Genomic DNA, 12,679 nt, shown 5'->3' with positions numbered 1-12,679 from the left:
GGGAGGAAGTGGTGCTCAGGGCTAGCGATTTGTCCAAACACACATTTCCAAACGAGTATCTGTACTTCTTTGCTTTGGTGTGATGGAAACAGCACTGTACTGCAGGAAAGGAAACTTGAGGCCCTGTCTGCTTCTGACAGTCCTTAGCTGTGTGACCCCAGGTAAGGGATTTGAGTTCTCTGGGCCTCAGTTTTCCTAAAGTGGATAGGGTTAGATTAGTCACTTCCTGGGGTGACTTTCACCTCTAACACTCTGTGGTTCTGCAATGAGATTTTCCCCTGGGCTAAGACTCTAGCTCTAACGAGGAAAACTGAGTTATAATGGAGTAAAGAAAAGAGATACGGAGCGTGTCTGGGTGTTACTTGACCTTGGAGTCTCTGATAATTGAGACATCCAGTAAGGGTGGTTTGAAATCAGACTAATGAATGAGAAATAAATTTCTATTTTCAAAGTCTAACAAAAGGATACACATCCAATTATACAGGGTCGTTGTGAGGATGGACAAGCTCTTTTATGCTTCAAGACCTTTACTCGCTAGAGCTTTTCATAAGATTAGATGGCCTTTAGTTACCCTATCTCAAATTTCCACTTGAGTGCTACTGGTATTGCTCTCACCTTTTGGAGGCATGTGGACATCTCTTCCATATTAGATTCTGGGCAGCATCTTCATTCTTACCATATGGCCGCATTCTTAAAGGTAAACATGGAAACGACCTACTTTACCCATTTCTTTGCCAACACTAACCCTAGGCATACAAATTCTTCCTTTGCTATACTAATGAAAATGTGTGTTCTTTGCTGATGGGCATGTCACTTGAAAGGTGGCAACAAAGCCTGATTGATCTTAGAGCATGACTTTCCAGCCTTCTTTGATGTCATATAAGCATTCAGATAGTTAGATTTCCCCTCTTCTCCAGTCCTTTTCTGCTAATTGACTGTTTGTCACTTCACTACATTTTTTTGCCTTGTGAAGTTTTTACCTTGGTTTCATTTATCATTTGTAATACTTGCCTCTACCATTTGCAATTTGTATCCTTTCAGAACGATGCAAAGCTAAAGCTTCTTCCAAGGAGATGTGTTTTTAGGAGACGGCTCTCTTTTAAGTGGGCTGCTCTTCATTCTCAAACATGGCAAGACTAACTCATCATCACTAAGACACACGTGCTAGATTTCTGGCTGGCTGGAAACAAGTAGAATTTCAAGTAGTAACTTCCTTATTATTCTTTTGCATTGTACTTAATTCTGGTAGTTGTCTTATGCGTCTGTAAGGTGACTGACTAGAGTTTGTGTGGGTTTTTAAAATGTCTACAGTGTTTTGGCGCTGATAGGTACTGGAACACAAAGGTAGGCAGTGCATGGGCCCTGCCCGCAAGTGGCTCAGGGTCTACTAAGGAGATAGTGGAAATGAAGAATTTCAATAGCATGTGCTACAATGCTGCCACAGACATATGTACAAGGTACAGAGGTAAGTCAGAAGAAGGAATTTTAAATTTTTTCTGGGAAAGAAGGCAAGGAAAGCATTTTGGAGGAGGTATTGTCCAAAATGGATTTTACAAGATAAAGAAGACATTTCCAGGAAGAAAGATTGGAAGAAGCACATGAACACCATGGAACCCAAGAAAGTTAACTAATTGGTCCACACAGATGACCCCATGACTTCGTGGTCTTCTTAAGCACTTGAATCATTCAGGATGTTACATAGTTTAATTAGCCTGTGTATAAAGTCCTCATAAACCCCTTTGGAAGGACATGCTCTCTGAATTCAGAGAACATACTGTTTCTCTGAAATGAGAAATAAGTGGTGATAGGATGGATGAAGGAAATCCACTGATAATCAGAACCCATTGCCACCAGTACCTACACCCCTTTATTTGCCTTTACCTGTCTTTAGCCTGTACTTACCAGGCATCTTCTGTCTTTGTTTTGGCTCTGCACTTTTGTGTTCTTACCATCTTTTAAAAAAATCATATGAGCAGGTACAGAGGCCTGAACACGGTCATCCCAGGGTCTTTACTGGCCATATCCATATATTGAACTCTGGAGTCTCTTGTACATTTAAAAATAATTAATGCCCTTTAATCAGTCAATTTGCCACACATTTATGTATTGAGCATATACTGTAAGTCAAGAACTGTGCTAATAACTGGTTTTCAAACTGTTTGGTTTCAGTATCCATTTACTCTCTTAAAAATTATTGAGGACCTTCAAGAGCATTTGTTAATGTGAATGACATTTGCCATATTAGAACTGAAAATAGAGAAAGTTTAAAAAATATATTTATTTAAAAATAGTAACAAACCCATTGCATCCTACCATAAATAACATATTATAATAAAAATAACTATTTTCCAAAACGAAAACAGAAGAATGGCATTCTTTTGTATTCTTGTAAATAATCTCTTTTATGTCTGGCTTAGCAGAAGATAGCTGGATTCTCACCTCTGCTTCTGCATTCAATCTGTTGCCATACACATCATGTAGCCTCTGGAAAACTCTACTTCTTGTGTTAAGTATTATTGTGAAAACAGTTTTGACCTCATCGGTTTCCTTGAAACAGTCTTGGGGACCTACAGGGGTCCAAGGACCACATCTGTGGGAACTGCTGTGCTAAATGATGCCCTTACTCTCCCTAGAGTGGAGATGCTGAAACACTGGAGGTGGCTTGAAAGGAACCAGAGGAAGCCGACTGCAGACTGGTGGCCTTCAGCCTACACTACACGTCAAAAGAGAAGTCCACGGATATTTCATGAGACTGTGTTTCTCTGGGTTTAAGTCCACAAAAGAAAGGAGACCTCCTGTATTTAGGTTTTCTTTGTGCCAAAGTATATGGATGAGGGAGGGTCATGGAAAAACATTAAATAATGGGCCAGATATACGAAAATGTTTCCATCCCATCAAAAGATATTTCAGAAGTTGCGTATTCTATGCAGTTAGCTATTCAAGACTGTACCATTGGTGTGATGTTTCTGTTTATCAGATATCTCTTGGCAGTTTTCTGTTTGTCAGTTATATGTGGGGTTGTTTTCCGTTTAAACTAATTCATAAAGCATTTTCTCCTGTCTGGTGGTGTGTGCGTATTGGTAAAAGGGGTGTCATCATTGGTAGTTTCTTCTTAGAGAGTATCTTATATCTTTAAGGAACATTTTGGGGGTGATGGTTTATTTTAGAGTTAAATTAATCAAAATATCAAAAAGCTCTCCAATGCTACTGTAAAAGCATTTAAAAATTTTTTAAATTTAATTTTATTTATTTTTTTATACAACAGGTTCTTATTAGTTATACATTTTATACATATTAGTGTATACATGTCAATCCCAATCTCCCAATTCATCACACCACCACCACCCCCGCTGCCGCCACTTTCCCCCTTGGTGTCCATATGTTTGTTCCCTGTGTCTGTGTCTCTATTTCTGCCCTGCAAACCAGTTTATCTGTACCATTTTTCTACATATTCCACATATATGCATTAATATACAATATTGTTTTTCTCTTTCTGACTTACTTCACTCTGTATGACAGACTCTAGATCCGTCCACATCTTTACAAGTGACCCAATTTCATTCCTTTTTATGGCTGAGTAATATTCCATTGTATATATGTACCACATCTTCTTTATCCATTCATCTGTCCATGGGCAGTTAGGTTGCTTCGCCGTCCTGGCTATTGTAAATAGTGCTGCAGTGAATATTGGGGCGCATGTGTCTTTTTGAATTATGGTTTTCTCTGGGTATGCCCAGTAGTGGGATTGCTGGGTCATATGGTAATTCTATTTTTAGCTTTTTAAGGAACCTCCATACTGTTCTCCATAGTGGCTGTATCAATTTACATTCCCACCAACAGTGCAAGAGGGTTCCCTTTTCTCCACACCCTCTCCAGCATTTGTTGTTTGTAGATTTTCTGATGATGCCCATTCTAACTGGTGTGAGGTGATATACCTCATTGTAGTTTTGATTTGCATTTCTCTAATACTTAGTGATGTTGAGCAGCTTTTCATGTGCTTCTTGGCCATCTGTATGTCTTCCTTGGAGAAATGTCTACTTAGGTCTTCTGCCTATTTTTTGATTGGGTTGTTTGTTTTTTTAATATTGAGATGCATGAGCTGTTTATATATTTTGGAGATTAATTCTTTGTCCGTTGATTCATTTGCAAATATTTTCTCCCATTCTGAGGGTTGTCTTTTCTTCTTGTTTATGGTTTCCTTTGCTGTGCAAAAGCTTTTAAGTTTCATTAGGTCCCATTTGTTTGTTTTTATTTCCATTACTCTAGGAGGTGGATCAAAAAATATCTTGCTGTTATTTACGTCAAAGAGTGTTCTTCCTATGTTTTCCTCTAAGAGTTTTATAGTGTCTGGTCTTACATTTAGGTCTCTAATCCATTTTGAGTTTATTTTTGTGAATGGTGTTAGGGAGTGTTCTAATTTCATTCTTTTATATGTAGCTGTCCAGTTTTCCCAGCACCACTTATTGAAGAGACTGTCTTTTCTCTATTGTGTATCCTTTCCTCCTTTGTCATAGATGAGTTGACCATAGGTGCGTGGGTTTATCTCTGGGCTTTCTATCCTGTTCCATTGATCTATATTTCTGTTTTTGTGCCAGTACCATATTGTATTGATTACTGTAACTTTGTAGTATAGTCTGAAGTCAGGGAGTCTGATTCCTTCAGCTCTGTTTTTATCCCTCAAGACTGCTTTGGCTATTCGGGGTCTTTTGTGTCTCCATACAAATTTTAAGATTTTTTTCTTCTAGTTCAGTAAAAAATGCCATTGGTGATTTGATAGGGATTGCATTGAATCTGTAGATTGCCTTGGGTAGTATAGTCATTTTCACAATATTGATTCTTCCAATCCAAGAACATGGTATATCTCTCCATCTGTTTGTATCATCTTTAATTTCTTTCATCAGTGTCTTATAGTTTTCTGCATAAGGTCTTTTGTCTCCCTAGGTAGGTTTATTCCTAGGTATTTGATTCTTTTTGTTGCAGTGGTAAATGGGAGTGTTTCCTTAATTTCTCTTTCTGATTTTTCATCATTAGTGTAAAGGAATGCAAGAGATTTCTGTGCATTAATTCTGTATCCTGCAACTTTACCAAATTCATTGATTAGCTCTAGTCGTTTTCTGGTGGCATCTTTAAGGAACATTTTGGGGTGATGGTTTATTTTAGAGTTAAATTAATCAAAATATCAAAAAGCTTTCCAATGCGACTGTAAAAGCATTTTTAATAGACACAGTACTTATTTTTTAGTACCCTTGAAAGAAATGGGTATGCATATTCTAGGTAAAATTGATATATTTATCTGTGCTCTTCAACTCACATATGGAATTTGATCACTTTTGTATTATATTTTGAAATATTTAGGGCAGGGTATTTAAAATGTTTTAAAAGTTAACTAGGGAGAAAAGATGAAAGACTTTTTAATTTCCTTGGATCTGAATAATTCAAGTTGAAAGCTTCTGTATTCAATTTTCCTTGACTTCTGTTGGTTTGGGATTTTTCTTGGCCTGGGATTGAATATTTTGTGTCACTTTAGGAAAGTCAGGATGTATCTAGCTTTTGAAGTAATAACCCAGATTTATAGTTGAATGGATTTAGAATCAAAGGATTTTGAAAAACACACATTAGGTCCATTGCTATTTTTTTTTTAATACCATTAATAGAGAATCGGAGTATTCCAACACACTTTCCGGTAGAGCTCTTGGAAGTTTTCCTTAAGGCTAAGAATAAAGAAATGGAAGGAAGACTTTTTTCCCTCCCTTGCTCTTTCCTTCCTCTTCATTTTTTTTTTTTTTTTTTTGTTGGGTTTTTTTGCGGTATGCGGGCCTCTCACTGCTGTGGCCTCTCCCGTTGCGGAGCACAGGCTCCGGACGTGCAGGCTCAGCGGCCATGGCTCACGGGCCCAGCCACTCTGCGGCATGTGGCATCTTCCCGGACCGGGGCACGAACCCGTGTCCCCTGCATCGGCAGGCGGACTCTGAACCACTGTGCCACCAGGGAAGCCCCCTCTTCATTTTTTTCTTCACTTTCTTCTTTCTTCCTCATTTTTACTTTAAAAACATTTCTTTATTCTTTCTCTCTCAGATTTGCAACATTCAGAGGCCCATTAAATTGTAAAAAACAGTGATGTGATGGAAACTGGGCCCTGGTGCTGACAGCAGTATTTTTCACGTGGCTGTGAACATGTGTGCAACCACAAATTAGTCTTTGGTTCAATTATTTGTAGTAATAATGCAGTGATTTATAAATTTCCCCTTTCAAAACGAAATCTGGAGTGTGCAGACCACACAAATTACAAACATATTCAAAGATGTAAAATGTCCAGAGTGAAAAACCCAAGCCTATTAGTATTTTTAAAAACAGATTTCTGGAAACACAAGTCCCCACTCATCCCCTCAATCCCCATGCTCACTTGAATTCTCTAACCTTAACCCAAAGCAGCGAATCCTCTTCCTTTCTGCTAGAGGTAGCGTTATTTGTGGGTGCTGAAATGTTCTAGACTTAAACATGAGAGTTGCTTCTGTCATTTCATGGCAGGCCTGTTATACACACTGAATGGCTGTGTGGGGATTATTGGATTATCTCTTCAGTGTCTTTGAAATCTTCAACCACCAACATCCATCTGAGGCCAACCCACCCTCCTCCCTTCTTTTTCACCATCCGCTTCCCCCCACCTATGGGAACAGGCATTCCACAAACACGCGATAACATGTTAATAAGAGGTCAAGACATAGAAAGCATGAACATTCATATCATAACCTTTGTCTCTCGTTTGATCATGTGCGAATGCCTGCCTGAAGTTCAATAACAACCATAAGAGTGGTAACCATTTTTGTTAAATGCTTATTGTATGCCAGGCATCATGTTGGACACGTTATATGTATTATCTCATTTGATTTTGAATTGCACAACTTCTTTAAGGTGAGTACTATTATTTTCCCATTTTGCAGATGGAGAAACATCGGCTCATCCAAGTTCATGCCACTTAGGAAGTAAGTTTTAAAGCAGTCAGTAAAAATATTTTATTTTCATAGACTGGTTTACTGGAAGGGCTGGCCATCAGATGTGCCAGGAAACGGAACCTCTCTGAAAACTAAGTATTCCCCTAGTCACTCCATTTAGGCAAGATTGGCCATAGCCTCCATTTAGGAGACCAGGTTTTCATTTTGACCCACATGCAACTAAATGAGTTAGAACCACCCCCCCAACCCCCAACCCCATACTGGCAGGATTCATTACTTAAACAGCAGTAGGATGACCTGCAGAAGGTGCACCCCGTGATTGGACTGTCCACAAGTAAGAGGCTGTTTGAATGCACTGTACACCCTCCTCGCTGTGGAGTGATGTGCAGCACTGAGTAAGAAGGAACTAGATCTAGTTGACCTGGGAATATAGTCAACATATGTTAAGTGCTAAAGGTTCAGAAATGAATAAATGTGTGTGTGTTATATTTTTGTTAGTGTGTGAGTCTAGGAAATAGTATGACAGTGTATGACTTGTACATATCAAGCCATTGATCTCTGGAAGGTAGGAGCCTGGGGTTAGAGTGAGACAGGGGACACTTTTTTCTTCATGTCAGCTCTTCCTGTTCTGCTGCTACAGTGATCCTATTTACTTTGTGATTTAAAAAAAAAATTATTAAGGAAAATAAGACAAGTCTGACTCACAGCAAGAAACATGGGTTAGGACCTCAGCTTAGGGGCTTATTAGCTCTGTGACCTTGGCAAACACCTAGCTTCCCTGGGCTTCAATTTCCCATCTTCAAAATGAGAAGATGAGACTGGGGATGTCCGGAGTCTCCCTGGCCCTTCCGTTCGTGAAACTTTGTGAGACGCAGTGCTGGCGAAGCGCCAGGTCCCCTTGAGCCCAGGGTTCTCAGGACTGAAGGGCACAGCCCTTGTGGCATCTTTAGTTAGAGGTGCCCCTGGGCAGGCTCGAACCTTTGCCTGATGAGCTCTGTGCCCCTGGCCAGTAAGCTCCCATGATGAAGCTGTGTCCTTGGCAGAGTGTTTTCCAGCCTCGATCTAGAGCCTTTTCTTCTTCCGTTGATATTTTGATGTCACTGCTTATACTCTGGAAAATCACAAGGATGTTCTTATTTAAAAATTAGCAGAGTAGTTAAGAACATGGACTTTTCAGTCAGGCAGACTGGAGTTCAACTTCCAGCATTGCTAACTGTGCAGCTGTGGGCAAGTTATTCAACCTCCTGAGTTCAGTTTTCTCATCTAGAAAATGGTGATCCTAGTATCCCAGAGGGCTCTGGTGAGGATTAGATATCATGCATATAAATAGAGGCTTCAGTTCCTGGAACACAGTAGGTGCCCAATAAACATTGGCTGGTAATCAGTAAATTCTGTTCCCCCAGGGAACAGATGCCAAGTGAAAATGTGGAGTTGGATGCCTGAGGCTTCCTGGGGTCTGGGAAGGCGCAGTCAGGCTCAGGAGACTTTTGCTCTATTTTGGGTGTGAATGAGGTGGTTGATAGTGATGACAAATGCAAACATTAAAACTTTATGTCAATAAAATCCACCAGTTAGGTAACCTACTGAGTATGTCTACTAAAATGAAGATTTTACTTAGCCTGAGGTAGATGGTCTTTTGTATTTAGAAATAATTTGAAGCTAGAATTGTGGCACAAAATGTTTTAAGATATGGCATAGTGTAATCCCCTAAGGATTTTTTTTTCTGTTTGATCTATTCATTAAAAACTTATACAAAAGAATAGGTAACTAAGCAATATACCACTCTATCTTTCAAATTGTATACTTATTTGGCTTCTTACAAAATCTGTCATCTGTGATAAAATAGAGTTACACCCTCCTACTGAGCTAGAGCTATGATTTCTTATAGAGTATAATGAACTATTTTTTCACCTGTTATTATTATTTTAAAATAATCTATCATTTTCAAAAGTTTAGGTTTGTTTGTAAATTGTAATTAATTTGCATACCTTTTAAAATCAATAAAAACACTTCATTTCAAAACTCAAAAAAAAAAAACTTTATGTCAGAGTTTATTACAGGAAGTTTTGATCACAGTGAAATACTAGGTCCTGAGAACCATTTGTGCATTATTAATCCTGGATCACATTCTTAAGGGAAAAAATGAACCATCATTTTTCTTCTCTTTGTTTAATTGCTGTATGAGCCCCTCTCCCTTCCCTTCCCTTTCCCTCTTCCTCCTGTTTCTAGTACAGTAGCTACTCCTGGTTTCCGGTGACAAATTAGATGTGCTAATCCTTATTAAGAACCTTCTTTGGCCGGTGCCTGTGCTAAGAGTGGGGGTGTGGGTGGTGGGTGGGTGGGGAAAGGTTAGTGAGAACCAGTCCTATGCTTAAAGAGCTAACTGTCTACTGGGTCAGACTAGGGACAGCTCTCCATGATAGAAGGCAGAATGTAAGCAGGGTGCTATGGGGGCGGGTGGGACCTGACAACTGCTAACAGGAGACAGCAGGCAAGGTTCCCAGAGGAGGCCTGGGAGCTGGGCCTGGGAGGAGAGGGTGGGACAGGCTGGGGAATGGTCCAGAGCAAAGCACAAAGCTGAGAGAGTAGGCAGTGTGCCTATTACGTGGTGAGTTGCCCTGGGAGATTAGTTACCATGTCTGTGAAGAGTCATGGTCAGGATGGAAATGTTGCCCAATCTTACCTACCTACAAAGGTCTCCTGGGGAGGCTGCTACGGATTCTCAGTCCTCTCACCTCTTGTTCCAGACTCTGTGCATAACACAGTTCTGAAAGGTGGATTTGAAGAGATATCTGTGAGAGCCAAGTGAAGAAGAGCCTTGAATGTCCTTCAGAGTTTGGACTTGATTTGACCTTAGATCCCAGGGCATCAGACAGTATTTTTAACTAGCTCTTTTTGTGCAGACCTAGAAGATGCTCATTGCAAATGATACTCCTGTAGTTCTAGGTTAGGGGTTCCTCATGGGAGATCTGGGAGAGCTAGGGCTCCACAGAGACTTCACTGGGGATCTTCAAGCTATGTTAATTGTTTCGAAAAATCTAATGCGAGTTATGTGTTCATCCTTCCTAAGTTTGTAACTAGTTTAACTAGTCCTTTCTTTGGTCTGGAAATGTATTAACATGGTGGGGCAACTTGTAAGGTAAGGCAGCACTGTATAGTGGTTAAAAGCATGGATTTTGGAGACAGATCTGAGTTTCAGACAAGTTCCACCACCTTCCAGCTGCAGGATCTCAAGCAAGTTACTTCACCTGTATGACTGTAACTCCTGTATGTAAAACGGGGATAACAGTAGTACTCAGCTCAGAGAGTTGTGGAGAGGATTCCGTGAGAGAATACATGTACAGGGCCTGACATAAAGAAACGCTCAAAACCCGTTATTCATATTAACCTGTCTCATGGAAAAATAATCATGCATGACTATGTGTAACTTGTCTGGTAGCAAAACTCCAAGGAAATAAAAATAACAAAGGAGCCTTGAAGGTGAAGAGCCTGGAAAGCTTCTTAAAGGGCTTGTTTGGACACAGCCTCTAGAGCGGAGAGCGAAGACATGGCTTTTCTTAGCTCCCCGGTCTAGGATGGATGCTCCTTACAGGACCTTCACACTTAAGCCCTGCCTCTGGAATGTGATCTATCCTGGAAATGGTTCTAACGGAAAATAATAGAAAATTACTTGCCAGGAGAAGAATCAAGGGAGAGTGTGTATTTACTTTGGGCAATTTTCCCATTGCACTGGGTTAGCCTGCCAGGAAGTTAAAAATAGTGGTGATAAGCAGTCTGTGAATTGGTCCCTCTTGGGGTGGCAAGGGTCAACTGAAAGCAGAATTGTTCCTCTGGGCCCCTGAGAGCTCCACTCTATCTCCCTCTAAGTCTGTTTCAAGAACCCCTCTTGCAGCTTCTGTTGGCTGATCTCCTGCCATCTGCATACCCTGCCTGTCCTATCAATTCCTCAGACTTGTTCTCAGCAGCCTATGTTAAACTAACCCGTTTTGGATGGCCTCATGCTTTAAATACTCTATTTATAACCAGTAATTTATGTTTTCATGATACTTCATGTAGCAGCTGGTCTTTATGCCACTGTAATAAGGGAATAATGAAATACATGGTATTTATATGGATGCCTGTAGTGTTTGTCATTTTGTATATGGATTGCTGTTGTAGGAAGCATGTCAAATTGCAAAGGGTCTTTTTTTTTCTCTTAAAGATAAGCCCCAGCGTATTAAATATTCATCTGTCATGTAAGAACATTACACCATCTTTTTGTTTCCTTCATCCTTATTTTCTCATGGAAATATATTCAGATGTCTATAATATATATTGCTCTCATAAAAAGCTCCTCCTTGCAACTGGTCCCCTGAGCAAAGTGTAAAAAAAATCTTCATCAACAGTTATTCCAAAATAGGCTGATGTGCATGACCTTCAGGCTGGAGGGTCACATCTAAATACCACCACATATTTTCAAAGCAGAAATAGAGACACAGACGTAGAGAACGGGACGTATGAATACTGAGGGTGGAGGGAGTGGGATGAATTGGGAGATTGGGATTGCACATATATACACCACTATGTATAAAATAGATAACTAATGAGAACTACTGTATAGCACAGGAAACTCTACTCAGTGCTCTGTGGTGACCTAAATGGGAAGGAAATCCAAAAACGAGGGGATATATGTAGATGTATGGCTGATTCACTTTGCTGTACAGCAGAAACTAACACAACATTGTAAAGCAACTATATTCCAATAAACATTAATAAAAAATTTAAAAAATAAAATAAAAAAATACCACCACGGAGCACACAGGAAAACTTGGCTCCCGAATTCCTTGAACCCTGACTAGCTCATGACCTTGAGCTGTGGATGAGGTGTTGAGGATCCCTGGCCCCAAGAACCTTTGCCCTTTTAAAGGCATCGCGCCGCTGCCCTGCTGCCTCATTCCCAAAGGGCATGTTTGGTGTCTTACGTTGTATTTCATTGTTTGGCCCAGCTGCAGAGACTGGGAGGACCTGTGACCCAGGCCTCCTTCTGAAGATGATACAAAGCTAAGGCTTCCAATAAGGGCCACCTGGAGGAGTCGGGGTGGGGAGGCGGGGGGTGGAGTGAACAGTGTGCTGTAGGTCCCATCCCGTCTGCTGGATATATTAGTCAGGTGGCCCTAGCAGCTCTGTGGAAATCAAAAAGTGGAAAGAGTGGGTGGGGACTAGGGAGCATGGGTCCCACAGACCTGAGCCATTTATTCTCCTCTAATGAATTTATCCCCAGATCACTCCAGAACAGTGTTTCTCAAAGCGTCAGCCTGCACCACCAGCAGCATCACCTGGGTGTTTGTTTGAAATGCAAATTCAGGCCTATGGAAGTCTGGGGGTGGGGCCTATGATCTGTTTTCTCAGGCCCTGCAGGTGATTGTGATGCCTGCTCCCAGTTGAGAGTCATTTATCCATCTCATCGGAATCTGCTGCTCCTCAAAACATAACCAGGGTGTCATGGCCCACATCCCTGTGTGTCCATCGATGGGTGGAGGGCTGAGAGGACACGAGAGAAGCATAGACCTGCCTTCTGCCCTGAAGGAGTGTGCTGGCTGCCGTTCTGATGACCAGAGTGCCTGTGAGCCAGTCCTGGTGCCTGGAAAGAGAATGGGCTCTTGAGTCGAACAAAAGAGGGTTCAAATCCTGTCCTTGCCAGTCACTAGCTGAATAACCTAAACTGTGTAGCCTAAGTCTTACTATGA

The 12,679-nt window shown here is 40.8% G+C and overlaps 1 protein-coding gene across 1 annotated transcript in view; it reads left to right on the top strand.

The window, feature by feature from the left end:
• The window catches only part of LOC309818090 (nuclear receptor ROR-alpha-like), a 46,230-nt gene extending 43,239 nt beyond the window's left edge, over positions 1–2,991 (top strand). Inside the window, exon 2 of the mRNA XM_082647532.1 lies at positions 2,634–2,991. Within this exon, the coding sequence (XP_082503658.1) occupies positions 2,634–2,647 (14 nt within the window). The 3' untranslated portion in view covers positions 2,648–2,991. The remainder of the gene's footprint in view (positions 1–2,633) is intronic.
• Positions 2,992–12,679: the final 9,688 nt, after the last annotated feature.

This window comes from Grampus griseus (assembly GCF_964374135.1).
Source record: "Grampus griseus genome assembly, chromosome: 2".
NCBI classification, from domain to species: Eukaryota; Metazoa; Chordata; class Mammalia; order Artiodactyla; family Delphinidae; genus Grampus; species Grampus griseus.
The sequence above is the reverse complement of the archived record's forward strand: the minus strand, read 5'-3'. Positions and strand labels throughout refer to the sequence as shown.